At 37.5% G+C, this 26,323-nt stretch overlaps 1 protein-coding gene and 1 non-coding gene across 4 annotated transcripts in view; both read right to left on the bottom strand.

Moving 5' to 3' along the window:
* Positions 1-13,390, bottom strand: part of ERC1 (ELKS/RAB6-interacting/CAST family member 1) — a 511,631-nt gene extending 498,241 nt beyond the window's left edge. For 2 of the 3 annotated variants that reach the window (XM_044914972.1, XM_044914973.1), the window contains exon 1: positions 12,570-13,299. In XM_044914972.1, the coding sequence (XP_044770907.1) occupies positions 12,570-13,238 (669 nt within the window). In that variant the 5' untranslated portion in view covers positions 13,239-13,299. Of the gene's footprint in view, positions 1-12,569 lie in introns of all 3 variants that reach the window. The other variant, XM_044914971.1, reaches the window with a different exon arrangement.
* On the bottom strand, positions 11,840-11,944 carry LOC123324954. The gene has a single exon (XR_006540131.1). It is a non-coding gene; the product is annotated as a U6 spliceosomal RNA (small nuclear RNA).
* Positions 13,391-26,323: the final 12,933 nt, after the last annotated feature.

Below are 26,323 nucleotides of genomic sequence, written 5' to 3'. Positions count from 1 at the left end.
TTTAAATATTTAACTAAAAAAGTTACATACAATTTTCCATGAGAATGGCTTAATATGCATTGCCTGCCAATATTTTTAGTCTTTAAAACTGAGCTCTCTCGGGGCGCCTGGGTGGCTCAGTTGGTTAAGCGACTGCCTTCAGCTCAGGTCATGGTCCTGGAGTCCTGGGATCGAGTCCCACGTCGGGCTCCCGACTCGGCGGGGAGCCTGCTTCTCCCTCTGACCCTCTCCCCTCTCATACTGTTTCTCTCTCTCTCTCGAATAAATAAATAAAATAAAATCTTTAAAAAAAAAAAAAAACTGAGCTCTCTCTCTTTCAGAATTTTACAATGCTTTCTAATGTTAAGCAATGATAATACAGATTCCTAATGTCAAGAAATTCGAGATGATTTGCTCTCTTCTTTTTCAAGGCAATGAATTATAATGTTCAAGCACTGCTAACAAGATAATTTTGGGGACTTGTCTACGGTTTTGCCATAGCTTGCCAGTCCTGGATTGCAATTCTCTGCTATTCCCAAATAAACCCATCTTTCGCTGGTTTAAAAAAAAAGGATAATTTTTAAAGTATATGGTGATTCTTAAAGAATTTAGGTCCTCCTTCTTTTAGGGTTATGGATATGGTTATATTAAACAGCTTCCAGAGAGTGGGAGAACAAAATTAAGTATTAGTGTGAACACCATTCCAACCAAAAATAGATCAATACAGCCTTTCCCTTTTTTAATTTCTTCACAGTGAAAACTGGGTAATTGATGAGACAAAGAGGAATCCTTACCACAAAACACTCAATAAGGAGAATACTTACTAGTTATCCAACTATAACTACTGACTATTTAAGAGCCTCCCAAGGAAACTCTAAGGGCAGAAATATATGCTATCAACAAACAAGAAAAAAAAACACTGGTTCTTTTGGCCTTTTTCACCTTGTTGCTCTTGCTTTCACAATGCTTCTTCTAAGGGTTACTACATATTTCTAAAAGTCTACTATCTTCATATCCATATTACCCTACAAAATAAGACAATGTTCGAAAAATCCAAGAGAAAGTGTATGTATTCTTTGCACATATCCTCTAAATCATTAAATTACTTTAATTTTAATGTTAATTCAGGAGTCAAAAAACTCAAAACAAGTCACCACCTTGTAAAGTTTTCACATTGCTTTCAGCTTTATTTCTACCTAGAGCAGTTCACCAGAAAAATATAATGATAAAAAGAAGGTACTCAATATTTGTTAAATCAAAAATAATAAATACTAAACATTAAAACTAACAATTAATAACAGATGAACACTTTCATAGCTTGTCAGGAAAAGGGTGACCTCTTTAATCAGTTATTATCTGAGAATGCACAACCAAAAAACATTATCAAAGATCTCAAAGCAGAATTTTTTATTCAATATGCATGGATAAACTCACTCCAAAACTTGAATAAGTACTTTTCAGGTGCCTGGGTGGCTCAGTTAGTTGAGCGTCCAACTCTGAATTTCAGCTCTGGTCGTGATCTCAGGGTCATAAGACTGAGCTCTGCCTCAGGCTCTGTGCTCACCCCGGAGTCCGCTTGAGATTCTCCCTCTACTGCTGCCCCTCCCCCCACCAGTGCTCTCTGTTTATAAATAAGTAAAATCTTTTTTAAAAAAAGAAAAGAAGTACTTTTTTGGCTTTCTAGAACAGTGAAGCTTTCTCCTTTTATTTAATATTGCGCGGGCTAAATTTTGGCCTATTAGGTTTTAGCCAGTCTTTTCCCATTACTCACTATCATTGAAGAAATAGTGTACCTTCCTAAACCATAGCAAAGAAGCAAAAGCCTTGCTGATGTCAAAGACTAGAACATCTTTTTACAACATTGAACAGATAGGAGAAGAGGAACATCATTAGCTAAAGAATAATCTAGTTAAGACCCTTAGTGGCAACCTCTTATCAGAGTCAAAAGATCCTAAGGCCTTGGGACGGTTAGTTCCTTTTGCCTGGAATATTTTTACACCAGTCACATCATCAGGTCTCTCTTTGCTCAAGTAACATCTTCAAAGAGGCATAAAACACTTTTGCTGCATGTTGAAATACAATGGTTACCTCAGTGAACAACATCTTAATTTAAAAGACTGAACTGATAACCTATGATTTATTCAGTCTCATATATGACAATTTTTCTCAAAAATTAACAAAACAAACATGTCACTTCAAAGACAATAACAGACAATATTTCTTGCCAATGATAAAATTTGAAGGTTCAAGCAAAAATTAGAATTTTGGAAAACCTGTATCTCCCATCTGGTGAGCCTGACAGCCAACCAAAACTTAAAAGACTTTTCTAATGAGATAGGAATATTAATGAATGCAAATTTTTTAATTTGTCTAATGAAATACAGCAACATTTGGAAGATCTTCATAATTCAATGAACCTATACTTTCCAAATGACCACTACGCAATGTTACAAATGTTGGAGAAAGCATACATATTCATGTACATCCTCTACATGTACAAGATCTGCTCAAAGTACAAGACAGACCAATTCATTTTAACATAACAAATTATGGAAAACTCATTGATGAGAGTTCAGATTCCACACTGCCACTACCACTTGCTGATGAAAATGTTCTAAAACTTGATTATGGTTATGGCTGCACACCTCAGCAAATCTACTAAAAAAAAAAAAAGTCATTGAACTGCATGTACACTTAAAATCAATGAGTTTTATGGCATATAAAACATACTTCAATGAAGTGTCAAAAAAATAAATTTTGGTGTGGTCTCAAAATATATCCATGATTATCTAAAAAGGCTTTAAAAAAATTTATTTATTTATTTATTTAGAGAGGAAGAGCGCGCACATGAGAGCAGGATGGAAGGGCAGAGAGAGAGAGAATCTCAAGCAGACTCCCTGCTGAGCGTGGAGCCTGATGCGGGGCTTGATCTTACAACCCTGAGATCATGACCTGAACTGAAATCAAGAGTCAGATGGTCAACCGAATGAGCCATCCAGGTTCCCCCTAAAAAGGCTTTTAAAGCACTTCTGCTTTTTCCAACCACATATTTAAATGAGGCCTGATTTTCTTCAAATACTTCAACCAAAACAAAAAAATGCAATAGATCATTGAAAGCAGCAGTTATGACAATCAGCTGTCTTCTATTAAGCCAGACATGAGACTTACAAACGATTTTCCATTGAAAATGTTATTTTTGTAAACATTTAATGTGTTTATTATTTTTAAATATGTTAATAAATTGTTTTAGGGGCCCTGGGTGGCTCAGTCGTTAAGCGTCTGCCTTCGGCTCAGGTCCTGATCCCGGCATCCTGGGTTCGAGCCCCGCATCGGGCTCCCTGCTCAGTGGGAAGCCTGCTTCTCCCCCTCCCACTCCCCCTGCTTGTGTTCCCTCTCTTGCTGTGTCTCTCTCTGTCAAAGAAATAAATAAAATCTTTAAAAAAATAAAATAAATTTCTATTTTAGTCTCTAATACAGCAAATATCAAAAGCTACTTGGGGCTCAATAATTTCTACAAGTGTACAACATCCTGAGGCCAAAAAATTTGAGAATTGCTGCTAACGGGGACCATACAAGTGCCTTAGGGCTCATCCAAGACTGGAAGAGTTATCCGAGGGTGATTTCAAAGTGAAATAGGTCTCTGCATATCACAAACTCTGAAAGTATAAAAGCCACCAGCTGCTGTTAAAGAATGGTACAGTGTGCACATCAAAGTTTAACTATTTCTCACCTTCTCAGCCCACAAAGTCTCCAAAGATTAAATTAAGCTAGACAGGTATCATTTCAACCCCGTATCCTCCACCAATGTCAAAACGTAACAGAACTTACCATGAGCCTATTAGGTAGGAAAGACTGCCAGAACAAAGAGAAAGGAGGTAGTTTCAATAAGCATTATTGCTAATAATAAGAAAAAATTAAAGGAAGAGATCTATGTTAAAAACCTCCCAACTCCAGGAAGAAAAATATTTTCAGAGATGCATATGGCAACACAGAAAAAGAAAAATACAGTTCAAAAAAGCATTTCTAATCTTGTCCATAAGGGAAGAACAGAACATTTCCAATACAGAGTTAATCACTTCCTCAGTGAAAGCACATTTTCTGCAATATTTTTGTTTTTGACAAATTCACTCCAAATTCATCATGCAAAGGTACATGATCTTCAATGAACTTGCTAACTAAAATAAAGACATCTATTATCGAAGTTCATTTACCACCGGAATACAAACCATTATTATCCTTTTTTTAATGAATAGTGACTTTCAGGAATTGAGAGACTCTCTCAAGCTGTCTGCCTTCAAAGAAATATACCACAACAAAGAAGACAAATACAAAAATAGCTCGGTGAGAAAATACATATAAAAGATGTACCATTTAATGGCTTCTCTCTCCCTCTCCACTCCTTACTCCCATAAGCAGAGACACGTAGTAACAAGAGCAGTAAATTTTCCAACATTAACAAGCATACATATAATAACATCTATGTACATGTACCTAAGGTCACAGTCATTAGTCCCTTATTTCTAAATGCTTATGCTTTATAGTTCCACTTTCTAATCTCTATCCACTTTCCATCAATGGCCAAAACATTTCCCCTATTTCAATACCATGGGTTCATCACAGTCTTCTCTCTTGCAATCATTGTCTATATGCAAATATTTCTTTGAAAATATATCACGATTGTGCACCTTCCTCTGCATTCCTATTACCCACATTAATCCAGGCCTTCTGCAACAAAGTCAATTGCTTTCCCCGCCTTCCTTGCTTCAATCCATTCTGCTGACAGCAATAAAAGCTGCTCCTAAATAGTATTTTTTGTTATGTCATTCATTTCCTTGCTCAAGAAATCCCTAGGGCAATTTCCTATTACTTTCTTCAAATTCTTCTTCAAATAAACCCCAGATTAAGAAAAAATTACACACTTTTAAAGGATGAATTGAATTATATCTCAATAAAGCTGTCAAGAAGGAAGAGAAGGAGGAAGCAAGGGAGGGGAGGATAAAGGGGGTGGGAGGATGGGGAGGTCGACTCCCCAAATGGTTCTACACAAAGTACCACTTTATTCCCCACCACTTCTGACATTCTGAAAAGCTGAAAGACTTAGAACACCCACACCACTGTCAGGGGCATTCTGGCCTCCCCGTAACCAATTCTAGTAATGGTCAAGCATTACTTTCTGAGACTGACTCTTCCATCAGATACATGTACCTTTATTAGAAAATGGCAGTATCCTCCCTCAGGAGCCAAATCCATAATCCTATTATCTGCACTCATTTTTCTGATGTTGGCCTTCCCCACCCACCCCCACCAAAAAAAAGAGAGAGAAAAAACTTCCTTCTATATGGCTGCCCATTAAATACACAGAGTATAACTAAAATGTCACAAGTCTCCTCTACTTTAGTTCCCTCAACCGCTTCTTATAAAGCATGCTTTCTAGAGGCCTCCACCCTGGGCAAATAGGGCACCCATAATATGATGTCAAGTTCTAGGAGCAATATGATTTTAAAAAGTGAAATGGAACTTTGTCCTCCCTTAATTAACTAAAAACTAAGTTCATTTTCTGGTTTCCTCTGCACAACAAAATAAAAAGTGGGTTTCCCAATTCATATTTAAGCTACTATCTGCAAAGTTGCTGTAAATTAACAAATCCCTAAAAAGTACTGTCACGGAGATGAAATCACACACTAGACTGCACTGTGAAATGCAAGAAGGGGGAGTGGAGGGAAGAAGCTGCAATATTCTGGCAAATTCTTATTTCCTCACAATAAGCCCTGTCACATACTTGCACATTTTTTATTAGATTCAATGAATCATTTTTCATAGCACTCCACTATATTCCAGGTAAAGCAAACTTAGCAACTCTGCAAGCAGCCAATTTCTCATACCCACCTACATTACCTTTGTATGTGACAAGATCCAATGGATAGGTAGCTTAAATTTGTAGAAGCCAAACATGAACAAATTTTGCTTCTCAAAATGATTGTTAATTTCCCAAAAGGAACATATCTATTTTACATCTGATTTAATATTCTTAGGGCATCCTGCATAGTTCCTTTAACACATCTCATTTCTGAAACACCTAAAAAGATCACATCTATCCGGAAAATAAATTATAATACCGAGTTATCCACCATACACTGCTTTATCATTCATAATTCATCTCTATGTTAAAACAGAATTATCAAAATTAACTAGTTAAACAAATAGTCCAAGACATAGATTCCAGATTTTAAGATCAACTTAAATGACAGTGAAACAATTAGCAACCTCATGAAAAAGCTTATTTAAATTCAAATAATAATAGCTTTCACCATGTGACAAATGAAGGTACAACCTAAAACTGTAAAAATGTTAAAAGCCACCAGTGTGCTAACAGAACAAATGACCAAAACAAAGATTTATATAGGGTAAGTTTATCTTTTTGTATTTCTGAACTTGGAAATTCTCTTGATCCCTAAACAAATAAAATAAAAACCCAAAAATCAAAATCCTGAATAAAATCAGACTCCAAAAACAACAACAAAAAATACATAAAATATTAAACTCACTTACCACACTGTAATACTGAATAGAATGTACTCTGACCAAAGAAAATCCCAATGAAAGTGTTTTAAAAGTTATTTTTAAAATTAAGCTTCAACTAAGCTCAACATACAGAAATATTACAAGGCATAGTATCAAAAAAAAGAAGTATGACAATAACTTGTTAAATGTTGGTTAGAATAAAATAAAACAAATCATCCAAAGCCTTAGCTTTGCAATTCAACCAAGCTCATAGCTGAACTTTTATTCTTCAGCAAACATAAACTAAAAACCTTCCTCATTCTCAATTTAAGAAAAAGAAAAGGTCTTTCCTGTTAAAACATGTATTGTTCCGTATCTCCAACCACCAGTATTTGAAAGTTCAGTAACTACAAAAGGAGTGTGAGATGTAAAAACATCTGGGTATTTATTTTAGAAACAATTTTCTAAAAGGACTTTGTAATAATGAACCATACACATCAGGCAATTCTAAGCAAATGTGTTTTTACATTTGATAGGATTCTAGAACAAACCTCTGTGGCCCAATCAGATCAAACATTTAGAATGCATCTAAATCCCCAGTCTCAAACTGGAATGGGGAAATTTGTTTAATTACTGTAAATCCTATTAAACCAGTCTTCTTTGTAAAGTGGAAAATGTCTGACCTCTGAGGGCTCTGGAGGGTATAATGAATGCAGAGTTTAATTAGGGCCCACTGTTGGCTCACTATAATCTATTAATTAGCATTCTCAGTTCTCTGCAGTGTCTCACTTTACTTTAAAATTGCACCCTTCGCTTTTTGGACCAAAGTTATACAATTTTAGGATTGCGTGGTAATTATAGTGGGTGCAGGAAGAATATATTCCTGCCAGCACTGCTGCTTAATTAGGGCAAGGGGCGGAATCTAGATAAGGCTGTGTTCACCCTCCTTCAGTGCATATGGTTTTTTTGGCATCATAGTCCTGTGGACTGTTTCACTTCCACTGGACTGAAGTGCTGAGTCCCCACTACACTCTTTGCAGAAGAGTCAAATACTTTGCTCTTGAATGTAGTTTAATAACTACAAAGGATATTGTCATTGCTTTTTATCCACACAGCTTTCAAAGAATAGGCATAATTAGCTGCCTCAATGATTTGAAAATAAAGACATATACCAATAATTATCTTCCTTGTTAAAATGGGCATTTCCAAGTTGCTTGATGACAAAAACCATCTTAGTGAAAGGCACATTTTTAGGATCATCAGAAAGGTATACTGGAGGCTAGATAATTCAATGATAAATCTAGTAATCTGAATTCGATTTCTACCAAAATCCACTTTAAATTATATATATACTTATATTGATACACATTGATACACTTTTCAGGTAAACGTAAGTAAACTGATTTTTATTAACAATATATTTGAGACTGAATAATATTCAAGTATGATACACTATGATGCTTAACTGTCTAAATGCATACAAAGTACCTCATATTTGAGCACTGAAACACTATCAGTACTTACTCCAAATTTATCTATCTGATTTTTACAAACAAAAAACCTAATATCTACCCTTGAAATACAGATACAGTTTTTAAGACCTATGCTACATTGGTACCTTCCCATAAGATTAAATAAAGCAAACTCCTTTTTTCTCTCTTGATATTTACAATTAAACACCAAACTGCAAAAACTTTCAGAATGTATCTACTATTATTTCATATTTAGGAATGATAAACTTTTGGTGTTGTACTTCACCTTCTGAGAACATAAATGTGAACTGAAGAAAACCTATTTCCCCCTCCTACTGTCATATGTCATTTAAGTATTTTACCTCGTACATCAGTGATTCTCAAGGTGAGGAGATATCAAAATCACCAGGATGGTTTTTTGTTGTTTTTTTTTTTTTAAGATTTTATTTATTTATTTGACAGAGAGAGAGACAGCAAGAGAGGGAACACAAGCAGGGGGAGTGGGAGAGGGAGAAGCAGGCTTCCCGCAGAGCAGGGAGCCCGATGCGGGGCTCGATCCCAGGACCCTGGGATCATGACCTGAGCCGAAGGCAGACGCTTAACGACTGAGCCACCCAGGCGCCCCACCAGGATGTTTTTTTTAAATAAACATATCTAAGATTTTAAACACTTTTTTCTCTATACACATTCCTTCTACTAAGGGTCACTGACAAAGTTAATGATCATTATGTGCAGGAGCCTGCACATGTCACTACCCTGAAGGGTGGTAGGCAGAAAAAAGGTTGAGAAGCACTTAGCCAATGGTCCCTTGTTTATTTTCCCTTCTGTCACAACTGAGCTCAAAGGTGACAAGAGAATAATCATGAATTCCCTATGGCAAATGAGCAACACACTGGTTTAAGAATTAGATGTACTACATTCTAAAGATCCCCAAATTGGTTTATCTCAGAACTACCAGAGAAGCTTGTTTAAAATATAGGCTCCTGGACTCCATCTCCAGAGATATTTATGAAGCAGAAGGCCTGGAAATCTATATTTTAAATAAATAAATGTACCAGAATCAACACTTAGGAACCTTGTCCTTACTTTTAAGATCTAACACTGGGGTCTATTTTAATTCTTTTCTTTCTTTTCACGTTTTTGTTTTTAAAGTCTTGAAGACTCAAACTCAAGAAACTTCCTAAGGAATACTTTTTAAAGGACATTTCCTCTTTTTTAAAAAAGGCTGGGTCTCTAAGAGACTTAAAATTTAAGTATACTAATAAAACATCCAGATTTTGTATAATGACAAATTACATTTAATCACTGGTTAAAAACTAAATGCAAAGTAGTTTGAGGTTATAATATACCTAAGAAAAGAAAATTATCATAATTTCTAATTATTTTGAAATCTCTGATTCAAATGAATTAAAGGTTTAGTTTTGTTGTTTTTTTTTTTAAGATTTATTTGAGAGAGACAAAGAGAGGAGTGCGGGCAGAGAGAGGGAAAAAGAATCTTAAGCAGACTCTGCACTGAGTGGAGCCTGATGCGGGACTCGATCTCACAACCCTTGGATCACCTGAGCCAAAACCAAGAGTCGGATGCTTCACCGACTGAGCCACCCACAGGTGCCCCAATGTTTAGTTTTTAATTCATATTGTACTATCAAATAAATTTGAAGATTTTTAACTCTGTGATGTTAAATTAACTAGTACAGACACAATAGTATATAGGCATTAAAATAATGATTCAGACACATAGGGCTTTAATATACAGCAGATGTGTTGGCTAAAAAAGGTCACAATGTAACACCCATTTGTATAAATTTTATGCGTGTATGCACAGAGATGTTCATTATGGAGAAACAACAAAATGTTAACAATGGAATAGCAAAGTTTTCAGAGATGGAAGGATTTGGGATAAATTTTGATTTCGTATCTATATTTTTCAGTATTATTTTTATGATCAGAGAAAAGAAGCTATTTTTATTACTGAAAAAGTAAGTCTGGGGCTTTAACATACAAAACAATGTAACTAGCGGGGCGCCTGGGTGGCTCAGTCATTAAGCGTCTGCCTTCGGCTCAGGTCATGATCCCAGGGTCCTGGGATTGAGCCCCGCATCGGGCTCCCTGCTCCGCGGGAAGCCTGCTTCTCCCTCTCCCACTCCCCCTGCTTGTGTTCCCTCTCTCGCTGTCTCTCTCTCTGTCAAATAAATAAATAAAATCTTTAAAATATATATATATATAACTAGCAATCTTCTTCAAATAACCAAAACAGTAGATACGAATGCCTGAACTATTAGTAATAGAATGGTAAAACAAACCAAAAGAAATCTTAGATTTACTTCATCAAAGACAGATCACTTCTTTTTTTTTTTTTTTAAAGATTTTATTTATTCATTTGAGACACAGAGATACAGAGACAGAGAGAGCATGAGCAGGGAGAGAGGCAGAGAGAGAGGGAGAAGCAGGCTCCTCGCTCAGCCAGGAGCCCGATGTGGGGCTCGATCCCAGGACCCTGGGATCATGACCTGAGCCGAAGGCAGACGCTTAACCAACTGAGCCACCCAGGCGCCCCAAAGACAGATCACTTCTAATTCCTTCTTTCTTAGCATCATTCAAGAACGCTGAAATCCAAATAAGTTTATTACTTTCTTCATAATTTTTATTAACCTAACCCCAAAACAAAGTATAACATCAACAATAAGATGGCTACTTTAAAATTCTCCTTTAAGAGTAACAGAATTTATTAAGGAAGCAAATAATTCAAACACACGTTTAAGAAAAGTTCTAAAAGTCAAAAAAAAAAGTATGATTAAGATTTTAATTGCTGAGGGCGCCTGGGTGGCTCAGTCATTAAGCGTCCCTCAGGTCATGATCCCGGGGTCCTGGGATCGAGCCCCACATCGGGTTCCCTGCTCAGCGGGAAGCCTGCTTCTCCCTCTCCCACTTCCCCTGCTTGTGTTACCTCTCTCGTTGTCTGTCAAATAAATAAAATCTTAAAAAAAAAAAGATTTTAATTGCTGGAAGCGTGAATATGATTTGTTCACATCTTTGGAGTCATATGTCACTCAGCAAAGTGACATGACAGTGGCCAAAACATCAACTATAACCTGGAAGAGTAGGAAAAAAAAAAAGTTTCATATATCTAATAGGATAGCATTTAGCTCTCGAACTGCAAAGCCCTAATTTTAATGCCTAGTTATCTCATTTATTTTCCAGAAGCAAACAACCATACCAAATTGCCTTTCTTCCACCTTATACCTGAAGAACTAAAAAAAGAAAAAAAATTTTTTGACTTTTAAAAATCTACATAAACATCCTGAAGTTAAACTTTCATGAATGCCAAGAGAAAAAACTGCTTCCCATTGTTGGCACTTAATATTTATATCATCAATACTAACTTCTTAAAACTAACTTTCATTCTGTGCTATCAACATACTGATTTGTCTTGCGGTAGTTTTTCTGGTTTTTTCAAGACTGATTTGTTGACACCTATTATGGTAAATTTTTTTTCTTTCTTTTTCTCTGTGTGGACAGCCTCTTGCCTCCTCAAGTCCGTTCCTGGCAGACTGGTGAGATGTCACAGGTGTGCAGCAGCCACTAACATTCATCTCTTCCCTCCCTTTCCCTGCCCCCTCCCTAAAACTCTGAGGGCCATGGATATTCAGATACTTTGCATACCAACAAACAGACCAATACAATCTGACAACCTGAGTTCATTTTGTCTGAGCCCTCATTTTACAGCTAGGCCTGGTGATGACTAACTTAACATCACACAGGTGGCAGTGCACAGGACTAGAATCCGGATCAGGTGAAATGAGTGTCAGCACACCAGTCTGCCAGATAATAATGTGAGCCATAAATTGTGCTAGGTGCACGATGCTTGAATGCCAAGTTCAACCAGCAAAAATATGGAACTCTTCACAAATTTGCATGTCATCCTTGTGCAGGGGCCATGATAATCTTCTGTATTATTTCGATGTTAGTTTATGAGCTGCCGAAGCGAGCACTATTGTAAATCTTACTGCTACACCTCACACTTACAGTATGTAACCTGAATAATTTTGATAACGCATCTTAGAGCAGATGACAAAATTATACTCTTGCAAGAACTGGAGAAAGGTAATACAGGCTTAAAGAAAAGACAGGAAGAGGGCGCCTGGGTGGCTCAGTTGGTTAAGCGACTGCCTTCGGCTCAGGTCATGATCTTGGAGTCCCTGGATCGAGTCCCGCATCGGGCTCCCTGCTCCGCAGGGAGTCTGCTTCTCCCTCTCCCACTCCCCGTTTGTGTTCCCTCTCTCGCTGTGTCTTTCTCTGTCAAATAAATAAATAAAATCTTTAAAAAAGAAAAAAAGAAAAGACAGGAAGAGAAAGAGAAGCAGGGAAATGCAAAGTGGGAAAAGCAAGCAAGAATAGTGAGCAAGCAGACCTGGCAACCAGAAAAAAACAAAGGTATAGGACCAAATCCAGAAAAGGTTAAGAAATGGAGGATAGAAAAATACTCAGATAAACAGGAAAAAGAAAGATAAATGAACCAAGAAGAGGAAAACCTAAGAAAGAAAAGAAAGAGAATAGCTCATTTCACTTACACACATGAATTCAGTCAATAAAGGTAAACATACATATAAAACTAACCTGGTTTTCCTCCTGCACAACTCTATACTGTTCCTTCCAAATAGTGATTTTGGAGGCTTCATCTTTTCTCAGAGCTCGTTCTTTCTTCAGCTCTGGGCTCCAAAAAGTCTTAATGCTATTCATGGAAGAACTTAATTTGCTCTCCTTTACTTCCACATCCTTCCGCAAGAGATCATTTTCTCTTAATACTTCTTTCAGCTGTGTCTGCAGATCCATGATTGTATTATCTCTTGCCTGACGAAGAGAGTGAGGAACAGTGGATGCCATACTCACAGGAGGGAGGTGATGCTCTCCGAATGCTATGGTGTCACTAGCAACCCCACTGCTAGCTATATTGGGGCTACTGCCCATAGCAGTCATCCTGACACCATATGGCAGACGTCCCCCAGAACGGCCAAGCGTCATAGTGCTTTTAGGTGTTTCTGAACCCACATTTTCATGGTCACTTAGGTACATAGGGCCAGATGTGGCATAGGCAGCATTTAAGGATTGGATATTCTCCATTGAAAGGGTTTTCCCACTGCCACCTCCAACACTGCTTCCAGAACTCCCTCCCGTACTGTTGGTTCGACGATGACCCAAGCGAGGGGAACGTGGAAGCCTAGGTGAACGCCCAGGGCTCTGGTTGCTCGGTTCCACCTTCCCAACTGAGCGAGCACTTCCATACATGGTTGCAAGATGAACGTGGGTGCCAAGAAAGGTGTAAAGCAGAAAGCAAAATATGAAATTCCGTGAGGTTTCTCGATGGCTATAAGTCTGCTTAAGGCTAATCAGAAGTAACAGGTCTTCGGCTGTCCAGTCTTGAAGAAATACCTTATACCATATCTGTAATGAAAAGATCACACATTAAATCCCCCAATAGTAAATATCTGCCTCTCAGACACTTTTCATTACCCCCACATAAGAAAGATCTCCCTTTCTATCATCTTATCACACATTCAAATTTTGTCTACAGCACATTTTACTGTAAACATCATCTTAACAGTATTTTGCATGTCTCAAAACTGAAGACTGAAACCATGCCATGCAAATGGAAAAGAAAAAGAAATAAGAGGCATAAATACTAGCAATGAAAAGATAAAACTCAAGTTTGAACATATGATTTTCTAACTAGAAAACCCAAGATCATCAACTAACAAGTTAACAGAACTCTACAAATCAGTCAGATACAAGATCAATATATAAATATCAGTACTTTCTTGTACATTAGTAATAACAATTAGAAAATGCAATTTTTTTTTAAATCCCACTCACAATAGCAACCAAACCATAAAAACTTTGGTATAAATCTAACAAAAAGGTACAAGCATGAAATACTTCGTATCCTAATGAAAATCTCTACAGGATTCTCCAAATAACTCAACAAGCTGACTCTAAAATTCAAACAGAAGAGTAAAGGTATAAGATAACCTAAATGATTTGCAACAGAAGAACAAAGAAGGAAGCTGTTCCTTAAATAGCAAGATAAATTACGGGTCCATGATCCTTCACTTGCAATGCAAAAATCGTAAAACCTCTAAAAGTAAGTTTTGTTTCTTCTTATTTAGCAGCAAAACCTGACTTGATCTGGTATGAGGTCACTTACTGTTTATAGGTATTATTCATACAGTCGTTGAGAAAACAATGTATATGATTACAGGATACTGCATAATGTCCACTGGGTATCAGGAGGAAAAATCTGGACTCCAAACCACATCTGACCCCCAGGATTTCGCATAACGACTCATAGCCTTTTAAAGCTACAGTATTTAGGGCGCCGGGGTAGCTCAGTCGTTAAGCATCTGCCTTCGGCTCAGATCATGATCCCAGGGTCCTGGGATCGAGTCCCACATCCGGCTCCCTGCTCGGCAAGAAGCCTGCTTCTCCCTCTCCCACTCCCCCTGCTTGTGTTCCTGCTCTCGCTATCTCTCTTTCTGTCAAATAAATAAATAAAATCTTTTTAAAAAAAAGCTACAGTATTTAAAATTGTATGGCACAGGTTCAGGAACAGTCTTACCTGTATATGTAAGTTCAGTATATGCTAAAAGTAACATTTCGAAAGAGTAAGGAAAAGACAAATCATTCAATAAATGGGGTTTGAACAACTGGTGCTCTTGGAAAAATAAATTACATCCCTACTTCACACAGTACACAGAAATAAATCTGATGTACATTAAAGATATAAATTTTATTTTATGTTTTTGAGAGAGTGTATGTGCATATGCACCATGAACAGGAGGGGGAGGCAGCACAGAGGGAGAAGGAGAGAAAGAATCCGAAGCAGGCTCCATTCCAACATGAAGCCCGATGCAGAGCTCAATCTCACCACCCTGAGATCATGACCTGAGTCAAAATCAAGAGTTGGATGCTTAGAATGGCTAAAATTAACAAGTCAGGAAACGACAGATGTTGGCAGGGATGCGGAGAAAGGGGAACCCTCCTACACTGTTGGTGGGAATGCAAGCTGGTGCAGCCACTCTGGAAAACTGTATGGAGGTTCCTCAAAAAGTTGAAAATAGAGCTACCATACGACTCAGCAATTGCACTACTGGGTATTTACCCCAAAGATACAAATGTAGGGATCCAAAGGGGTACATGCACCCTGATGTTTATAGGAGCAATGTCCATGATAGCCAAACTGTGGAAAGAGCCAAGATGTCCATTGACAGATGAATGGATAAAGAGGATGTGGTATATATATACAATGGAATATTATGCAGCCATCAAAAGGAATGAGATCTTGCCATTTGCAACGACGTGGATGGAACTGGAGGGTATTATGTTGAGCGAAATAAGTCAGTCAGAGAAAGACATGTATCATATGACCTCACTGATATGAGGATTTCTTAATCTCAGGAAACAAACTGAGGGTGGCTGGAGTGGTGGGGGGTGGGAGGGATGGGGTGACTGGGTGATAGACATTGGGGAGGGTATGTGCTATGGTGAGCGCTGTGAATTGTGTAAGACTGTTGAATCACAGACCTGTACTTCTGAAACAAATAATACATTATATGTTAAAAAAAAAAAAGAAGAAGATAGCAGGAGGGGCAAGAATGAAGGGGGGAAGAATGACGATGGACTCTGAAAAACAAACTGAGGGTCCTAGAGGGGAGGGGGGTTGGGGGATGGGTTGGCCTGGTGGTGGGTATTAAGGAGGGCACGTTCTGCATGGAGCACTGGGTGTTATGCACAAACAATGAATCATGGAACACTACAACAAAAACTAATGATGTAATGTATGGTGATTAACATAATAATAAAAAAGAGTTGGATGCTTAACTCACTGAGCCACCCAGATGCCCCAAAGACACAAATTTTAAAACTACCAAAAGTACTAGAAGAAAACTTAGAACACCCTTGTGAACCTAAGTTAAGGTAGGGCTTCTTAAGTAAGAAACAAAAAGCAAAAACCATAAAGAAAAACAAATAATATATTTAATTATGTCAAAATGGCGAAGTATTATACCAAAAAATACTATAAGCATAATTAAAAGAGAAACCAAAAACTAGGTGAAAAATGTGTATGTATACATATGTATAAAGATCTATACAACATGTATAAAGAATTCCTACAGGGAAATGCAAAACTTGAAAGAGCAACAATATGAAGGAAGGGAACTTGTATTGTAAGAGGAGGTTGGGGGCAAAATGTTTATGGACGCTTTAGGTTCACTTTATACTCATACTACAATAAAACTTGAATTTTTTAAAAAGAAAATATGTTCATATTCTATAAGTATAATTAAAACCAATTTTAAAAACACATACACAACTATCTACTTTCCACACTTCTCTCAAAAATAAGTCAACTAGATCTCCATGGCTTCCTAATATAGTACCAAAGAACTGGCTTAGGTCAAGTAACAGGTATCAGCACACTAAATAATATTTTCCAAAAACCCACTGTTACATAGAATTCTTAAAAGTGTTTCTTCACTGGGGCACATGTCAGTTAAGTGTCAGACTCTTGATTTCGGCTCTTGATTTTCGCTTGGGTCATGTTATCAGGGTGGTGAAACTGAGCCCCCAAGTTGGCTCCACACTCAGTGGGGTATTTGCTTGTTCCTCCCCCTCACCTTTTGCCAACCCCCAACTCGCATGCGTGCTTTCTCTCACTCTCTCTCTCAAATAAAATTTTTTTAAAAGTGTTTCTTCACTGAACATTCTACCCAAGTAACTCACATGGTCAAAAATAGGATTTTAAAGAATCCATATACTTTAGTCGAACTCAAACAGGTTACTCTTCAGAAATATGAATACACTGGCAGTCTCACCTTATCATTAGTAAAGACAGCCCCAAGGTAACAGCAAGCAGAACAGAAAATACACAGAGCCTGAATCTTCAAGGTTCCATCTCAGAAAGAGCAATAGTACACCAAGTTCAGGAGTTGCAATATTCTACTAGTAGTGTTAGGAAATTCCTCTCCAGGAATAACCTAGTTTAAGAAGTAAAAATTTCTTTTTTATGATTTTTTTTTAAAGTAAGCTCTATGCCCAACATGGGGCTTAAACTCACAGGCCCGAGATCAAGAGTCACGTGTTCTACTGCCTGGGCCAGCCAGGCACCCCTCCTTTTCACGATTAATCTGAACTGTGAGGTAGGTGACAAGTAATAACCTACATATTACTGTTTGAATGAATTCTATTTCAAGATCAAAGAGAGATGCAAAGCTTTTTCTTTTAAGTAATCTGAATATTGTTTAAAAAAAGAGAGCCATTCATTATCCAGAATCCCTTAAATAATAACAAAAGCTAACACTGAATATTTACCATATGTCAGGCATTGTGTTAAAATTTTGTAAGATCTAATTTAATATTTAAAAGCCTCCCATAACATAGGTACTGCCATTATCTCCATTTTAGAGATGACACAAATAAGGCTTATAGGTGTTAAGTGACATCTAAAGTCACATAGCCATTAAGTGGTAGGGTCAAGATTTGAATTAGGGCACCTAATTCCACAACCCTGTAGGCTCTTAACTACTGTGCTTAACCACGATCATCTGCTGATGAGAACAGCTCAACTGTTCATAGGATATTAAAGGCTTCCATAGTTTTAAGGCAGTGTGTCCTGCTAATCTAGTACTCATTAAGGCAATTTTAGGCTTTCCAGGTATAAAGCTTAAATAATCACACTTCTCTATTAAGGAGAAAGTCTTTCTTAAAAGATGGTGGGCAAAAGAACAAATAAGTGAAAGTAACAAAATAATGAGTAATAATTCAGAGTCTCAGGAATCATGCCATCAGAACATTAAACTGCCACATTCAAGAAAAAAATTCCCAACTGTGCTTTTGTGCAGAATTTTATTTTCGTCTAGTCAAGTAACTAAATCACACTGAATAGGCTAAGATCCAATAACAAAAACTCCCATCAAGTTTTCAACATTAGCAGGTGCACTCTAATGTTCAAGTCACTTTCAGATCCAAAACGGCATTTGCATGGGGAGTCTTTGCTATTATCAGAACCGTATTCATTTACACAACAAAAGGAAGAAATTTACTCACTCTGAATTCCTCATACTGGCTTTTTAATCTCATGAGCTTCAGGGAAGATAGTGTTCAAAAAAAATTTGTTTCTTTTAAAAAGATGCCAGACATACAACAACAAAAATAGTAACTCTCGCACTTTAAACTGACAAAAAAGAATTTTGACCAAAAAAAGGTTATACAGTATGATTCCATGTATGCAGAATTCTAGAACTAATTTATTATGACAGAAAGCAAATCAGTGTGTGCCTGGGGATGCGGCTGGGGGAGGCATGGATCAAAAAGGAGGAGGAGGAAACTTTCGGGGTGATGCAAACGTTCATTATCTTGAATGGAGTAATGGTTTCACGGGCATATACATATCAAAACTCTTCAAATTATGTATATATTTTTTAAGATTTTATTTTTTTAAGTAATCTTTACACCCAACATGGGGCTTGAACTTACAACTGCACTATCAAGAGTCACATGCTTTACTGATTGAGCCAGCCAGGCAACCCTCATCAAACTAATATACTTTAAATACATTCAGTTTAGTGTACATTAATTATACCACAAAAGTTTGAAAAAAAAAAAATTTCACACTCCTAACTCGCTTGTCCTTGATTAATCCAAAAGAAATACCTTCACTGATTACACAACTGGAATCCTGATTGCTGCTGGATAAAATCATACAGCTGTACAGTTTGAGCCCATAATGTTGCTCCCAGGGCCTTTTAGTTAGCTCCCTAACTACTATCTATTGTGGTGGTTATTTCAGATTTTCTCTCTCTGCCTATCAGACAGAACATGTGAGTCTCCTGGGTCAGAGACCAAAAACTTTATTACTCACTGCACAGCAAACAGTATGAGAATGTCTGCATTGGTTCCCTGTTATCCCCAAGTCCAACAGATTACAAGAGGGGCCCAGATAGATGCTACACATGCAGTGGGTTTGCACTGCAGCTGAGGATACTTAGTTTAGGGAATCCACCACTTTTATAACGAGCAGTAAGCCTGCTCTGTCCCAATGGGAAACATTACCTCAAGGTAGCCTGCTGCATACATAATCCTGAGAAATGGCCCAGGTTAAGAGCACTCAGGGCCTTGTATTCTTAGCATACCCACAAAGGCATGCAGAAAAGACCCATGGATGACTCACTCTCCTGACAAACATTTTGGTAGTTTTACGGTATCTCCATAAATTCTTTGATACTGCTCCCTCCAAGAGGGAAAGCAAAATTCCTCTCTCTCTGAATGTGAACTGGACTTAGTGATTTGCTTCCAAGACAACTCATAAAGAACAATGGGGCTTCTGTCTTGGTCATTCTTTTGGATCCCTCATTTTGTAAGGACCTAGCTGCCATTTGTAAGGATGTTCAAAAGCTACCCTATAGACAGCCACATACTGAGAAACTGAAGCCTCCTTCCAACAGTCATGTGAGAGATAGCTTCAAAAAAGGTCTTCCAACTCCAAACAAGCCTTCAGATGACTGCAACCTCACAAAATATCTTGAGCCAGAACCTTGAGCCAGATATGCTCTACATAACAACTATGAGATGGGGACGCCCGGGTGGCTCAGTCAGTAAAGCGGCTGCCTTTGGCTCGGGTCCTGGTCCGAGGGTTCTAGGATCAAGTCCCGCATCCAGCTCCTTGCTTGGCGGGGAGCCTGCTTCTCCCTCTGCCTGCCACTCCCCTGCTTGTGCTCTCTCTTTCTCTGACAAATAAATAAATAAAATCTTTAAAAAAAAAAAAAAAACCAACTGTGAGATGTTTGGGTTTTTTTAATCCAGTAATTTTTTTAATACCACAAAAGAAACTAATACAGACTTGTTCCTGAAATCTTTGTTTCAAGGGGGCATACCATACTGCATCACAATTAAAAGAGTGTTTCTTTTTGTAGGCTCTAAACAATTCTCAACACCATTGCCAGAATGATCTTTTTTTTTTTTAAGATTTTATTTATTTGACAGAGAGACATAGCGAGAGAGGGAACACAAGCAGGGGGAGTGGGAGAGGGAGAAGCAAGCTCTCCACTGAGCAGAGAGCCAGACTCAGGGCTTGACCCCAGGACCCTGGGATCATGACCTGAGCCGAAGGCAGACGCTCAACGAATGAGCCACCGAGGCGCCCCACCAGAATGATCTTCTAATACGATTCCCCAAGTGGGTCAGGAACCCCTAAGACTCCCTAAGATCCTTTCAGGAGGTCCATGAGAACAGAACTACTTTCATAATACTATATTATTTTTTTCACTGTACACTCTTACAAATGTATAGTATTGTCTTTCAGAGGCTACACGATACGTGGTATATCCCACTGACAACTAATGGAATGTATACTTGTATACTCTTATGCTTTAAATTTTTCTCAGTTTTACTTTTTTTCAGTTTTACTTTCTAAAACAGTACATAGTAATAGATATAGCCTACATAAACAAAAGCTATTTATAGTCTTGATTTTCAAGAGTGTATAGAGATGGTGGAACAAAAAAGTTTAAGAACCACTGCTCTAAAATTTAAATGACATGAGCACACCTACATACTTCCTTTGATGGCTTCCCAAAATAAGAATCTAAATTCCTTGGCAGTGCATATAAGATTTTTCATTATTTCAGTCTTGCCTACCTCCCTAAGGCAGTTTACTTCTTAACCACTCTCCCTTTCCATGTGACAGCCATGATCAAGTACCTGCAATTTCCTGAAATATCATACCCTCTTTTTATTTCTATGACCTTCCTCTTCCCCCTCAACTGGCTAACTACTTACTGCTCATTTTTCCAAACTAAATTTAATAGTCACAGTCCTACACAAACCCTTAAATCCCTCAGTCTAATTTAGGTGCACCTCTCATGGAACCAAGAGCTTTCAAAATAATGTACTATGTTTTAATTAATTGCTTCCTTAAAGGAGTATCTTATCTCCAAAACCTAGCACAGTCCCTAATACAAATCAAATATGCAATGTTTGCTAAATCCACAAGTTAACCTAAATCTGAATATAATTCAGTAAAATAGTTCTTATATTCACAAGGTGGTAGTAAGCTTGAAATTAGTTTAAGGAAACTGCAACTAAATGCAGTGTAAGACAAATATAATGAAAGCCCTTTTATCATGTTAATAATAAATCCTTTATGTTAATAAACTTTATTTTTAAATTGTAACCAAATTCCATAAATTGACAACCTCCTTCTCTATATGTTTCGCTATGGATTTTTGTCCTCTAAACTTATGCCCTGAAAGTCATAAAGAAATGTACTAAACAGTCAAGATTTCAGTATTTTAAAAAACTGTTCTTCCTAGATGAATAAAAATAGGAAATTCTGTAGCTACATTTTAATTCCAAAAAAAGACACCATAAGCTCAATAAGAACAGATTAATGCCTCATTTTGTAAGAAAGTTAAAAATTCTCTCTCTCTCTCACACATACACACACACAGCAATCACATGCAGAAAATATGCCAATGAATACAACATTGCTCTTAATACTTAAAAATCTCTATTAATTATCTGTCAAGTTAATATTATAGCCTGAGACCTATTAAGTACTTCAAATGAGTTTTCTTATCCTATATTTTGAGTTTTAAAAAATACTAAAAAATATCAGCACAGTGTTTAAATATCTGCAAGTTTACCCGATTTATGTTTAGAAAAATTTCCTAAAATCTAATTTTGACAAGAACATTATTAGAAATCTGTTTTATCTTAGATTTGGTGTTTATTAATAACAGTTTCACCATCAAATCATATTTCCATGTTCCCATAAAAAATTACAATTTTTACAGTTTTTATTTTCACCAAACAAGCATTCTTAACTCAAAAACAGCCTAAAAGCCTCAAAATAGTGGATTTCCCTATCAAGAGAAGGTTCAATTCGTTCTCAGAAAATAAAGTCAAGAAACCTAAAATTAATTCAGTTTTGGTGGTATACACTTTAAGGAAAGAATTTTTTAATTTATTTGACAGACAGAGAGCACAAGTAGGCAGAGCAGCAGGCAGAGGGAGAGGGAGAAGCAGACTCTCCACTGAGCAGGGAGCCTGACGTGGGGCTCGATCCCAAGACCCTGGGATCATGACCTGAGCCGAAGGCAGCCGCTTAACCAACTGAGCCACCCAGGTGCCCCTAATCAGATTTATTTTTAAAACAATAGTCATTTATTATTTTTTTTAAAGTTCCCCAAATGAAGTGGAATGGCAAAAATTAAAAATACAATTCCAAATCATCAAGCAATAGTGCTCAGAATACATGCACACAGCTTTTATATTACCCTCCTTAACACTGTTGCTCTTCATATTAAAGCATATTAATAACACCGTGCTCAAGTATGAAATAAAAAATGTGACCTGAAATCTTTTCTGGGGAGTAAGTGTAAAAATGTACAGTAACAAAAATGTAATGCATAGACCTTATATACATTTCATCCTAACAAGCTCCCGTTAAGTAATTCTTACTGTACTCCTGAGGCTTAGTCATGTAGTATCTAGTAGGAAAGGCTTGGGCTGGTTGGTTCAGCTCCACGATTTAAATGTGTAACGGTAAACAAATAAATATATCTGTCAGAGCCTCAGTATCCTCATCTATAAAATGGACATAGTGTTCTCCTCAAAAGATGGCTAAAAGGACCAAATCAGTGAGTAAGTATAAAATACCTATCTAGTTCTTAGTAGGTTTTCAATAAATGTTAGTCACTACATTTCTAGGAATTCATCTTATACATATTTTTACACAAGTGGGAAAACTGAATAAGAATAAACTGAAAATAAAATAACAAGACTCTGGTAATAGTCTAAAATTATGGTAATACTCTACAGACATTAAAAATAATAACATAAGTCTGGGGCGCCTGGTGGCTTAGTTGATTAAGTGTCTGACTCTTGATTTCAGCTCAGGTTGTGAGATCGAGCCCTCTATCAGGCTCCGCACTGGGCACTGGAGCCTGCTTAAGATTCTCCGTCTTGGGGCGCCTGGGTGGCTCAGTCATTAAGCATCTGCCTTCGGCTCAGGTCATGATCCCAGGGTTCTGGGATCGAGTCCCGTATCGGGCTCCCTGCTCCACGGGAAGCCTGCTTCCCCCTCTCCCGCTCCCCCTGCTTGTGTTCCCTCTCTCGCTGTGTCTCTCTCTGTCAAATAAATAAATAAAAAATCTTTAAAAAAAAAAAAAAAGATTCTCCCTCTCCCTCTCCCCCCACTCAAAAAAAAAAAGTCTGTATGTAAATTATGTAAATTAAATTTTTTTAATTTATAAGAATAATACAAGAAGTCATGAGGAAAAGTGGGTTTTTACACTCTTCTATACTGATTGAGGTTTTAACATGAATATGAATTACTTTCATAATTTAAGACCCACACACATACGGATAACTCATTTTTGACAAAAGTACAAAGGCAATAACAGTAGAGAAAGTAAGGCAATTCTGCTCCCCACAATAGGAGATCTGAACAGTACATTTGTGTGGCTGCCACAGTCCACCCCTTGCACTGCAGAATTACTTCTCCGCATGGGAACAGGAAGCAGCTTCTCCGTGATTCTCATAGGCTTCTGTTCTTGAGGGGAATAACAGAAGAGGAAGGTTACTGAAACAAACTACAGATGCTGTCAGTCTCTCAAGAACACAAATGGTACTCTTCTTCTCCCTCCTCCACTAATTTCATCCTATTTACAGGTCTTAGTAGCTTACCTGATGGCAAACCAAACTTTCACTCCCAAGGGGCCTAACCGCTTGATGATCATATTCCTCTCAGGCCAGGGCTGCTGGACATGTCCATCCAGTTAAGATGGGACAAGGGAGTACCAAAAGGTGCCCAGCTGGATCACCTACTACATACATTATTCCCTGTCTCCATTATGTTCATACTAGGAAAAAATTACAATCTAAATGTCCAACAATGGGGAACTGGCTATATAAGTTAAGGCAAAACTATAAAATGAAATACCATCTGCAATAGGTTGAATAGTGTCACCCCTAAATTCAAATCAATCAGGAACCTCTGGATGTGACCTTATTTGGAAATACAGTCTTTGCAGATGTAACCAACTTAAGTTCTAGTGGATTATGGTAGGCCTTAAATCTAATGACTGGTGTCTTTCTATGAGAAAAGAGAAATTCAGTCCCAGAGACACACACAGGAGATGGCGGCAGAGACTGGAATGGTACAGCTACAAGCCACAGAACACCAAAGACTGCCAAGAGCCAGGAAAAGGCAACCAGGAATTCTCTCTTAAGCCTTCAGAGGGAGCAAGGCCTGCCTACACTGATTTTGGACTTCCAGCCTCCACAACTGTGAGGGAATAAATTTCTGGATTTTTACATCAACAAGTCTGTGGTAATTTGGTATAGCAGACCCAGAAAATTAATATACCATCTCACTATAACTGATGATTTGTAGCTCTATACTTAATGACAGAGAAAGATGTTTGTTATCTACTGTCAAACCAAAGACAAAAAAGAAAAAGTTACAAACATAGACTCTACCAGAGTTTGGTTGGCTGGGTTTTTTTTGAAGTTTCAGCAGGATGTACAACTCTGGGTAGTAAGATATCTGGTGGTGATCTCACTTTCTTGCCAAACCACAGATTTTTTTCGAGTGTATACTATTTTTTATAATCAGGCCAAAAAAATAAAACTTTTTCAGGAATGGGTGGTATAAAGATATCCAACAGAAATGGTATATTGTCATAAGATGAAGCCCTAGGCACTAAAAACTCCCGCTACCACTTCTAGAATAAAGCCAGAATGGTTTCCTTATAGCCAAAATCAATGGATTCTCTTTACTTTCACTGCATTTGACACTACTGACCACTTCGATCTTGAAAGCCTTACCTGGGTCTCTCTAATACTACTCTTCTGATTCTACTATCTCTCCAAGACATTTTATTGCTCCTCTTCCTCTACCTATCCTTAAAACATTGGTATGTACCTTACAGCTCTATCCCCAAACATGTTGTCTCCTGCTGTTTTACTTTCCCTGGGCAATCTTACCCACAGCCACTGTTTGAGCTCGCTTCAACTATCACCTATTTTAGGCAGGTACTTAGTTTAGGTTTTCTCAATCAATATTCCCAACTCTGGCTTCCCCCTTGGCCTGCAGACTTATATGACCAACTACTTACTATACATATCTGCCAAGATTTCCCATAGACAACTCAGCAGTTCTAACTAAACATACATTTTCCCTACAACATGCACTTCTCCTATGTTCTCTACTTTGATGGAATTCATTTTGACGCCTCCTTTTTCACTCCTCTATTCAACTCTCATTAACTAAACACTGTGTACCACCAATTTTTACCTTTCTAATATATTTCCTTTCCATCCCTACAGCTACCACCTCATCCTGTTTGGCCAGTACTTCTGCATCAATCTCCTAAACAGCCTACTTATCCATATAGTCTTGCCGCCTTCCAAGCTGCTGATGTTCCTTAATTTTATTTTCCCAGCCCAACATATTTAAGGGATATGACACATAATAGTTCATTTTGATAGATATCAAATTGAGGGTGGGAGACATATTAAAAAATGCCAGGCAGTCATTTTTCATTTGATAAAAGCGCCATATTCTAATACCCTGTGTTTTCTCCCTCCATGCCCCACTGAGAATCAATACACTTTTCTTTGTATGCCTTTTCATTTTTGCTTCACCATTTTTTAATTGAGCTATACTTCACATATCATAAGATTCACCATTTTAATGTGTATAATTCAGTGATTTTTTTGTATATTCACAAGGCTGTACAGTTATATCACTATCTAATTGCAAAATACTTTCATCACTGCAAAAAGAAATCCCACAAACCCATAAGCAGCCACTCCCCGTTTCTCATTCCCCAGGCCCTGGTAACCATTGTCTCCATATATTTACCTACTATGGACATTTCATATAAATGGAAACATACAATATGAGGCCTTCTGTGTCTGGTTTCTTTCATTTAGCATAATGTTTTCAAGGTTCATTCATATGTAGTATATCAGTATTTCATTCCATATAATGGATAATATTTTGTTGTATGGAAATTCTACATTTTGCTCATCCATTCATCAGTTGATGGGCACTTCGGTTCCTGCTATTATAAATAATCCTACTATGAACATTCATGTACAAGTTTTTGTGTAGACATATGTTTGTAATTCTCTAAGGTATCTACCTCAGAGTAAAATTATTTGAGCAATATGAAGTCTATGTAACATGTGAAGGAAATGTCAAACTGTTTTCCAAAGCATCTGCAACAGTTCTCAGTGGCAATGTATGAGGGTTCTAATCTCTCCATACCTTTATGGACGCTTGTTACTGTCCATCTAGCCATCCTAGC

The sequence above is a fragment of the Neomonachus schauinslandi genome, chromosome 5 (assembly GCF_002201575.2).
Source record: "Neomonachus schauinslandi chromosome 5, ASM220157v2, whole genome shotgun sequence".
Lineage (NCBI taxonomy): Eukaryota > Metazoa > Chordata > Mammalia > Carnivora > Phocidae > Neomonachus > Neomonachus schauinslandi.
This window is presented reverse-complemented; position numbering and strand designations above follow the sequence as displayed.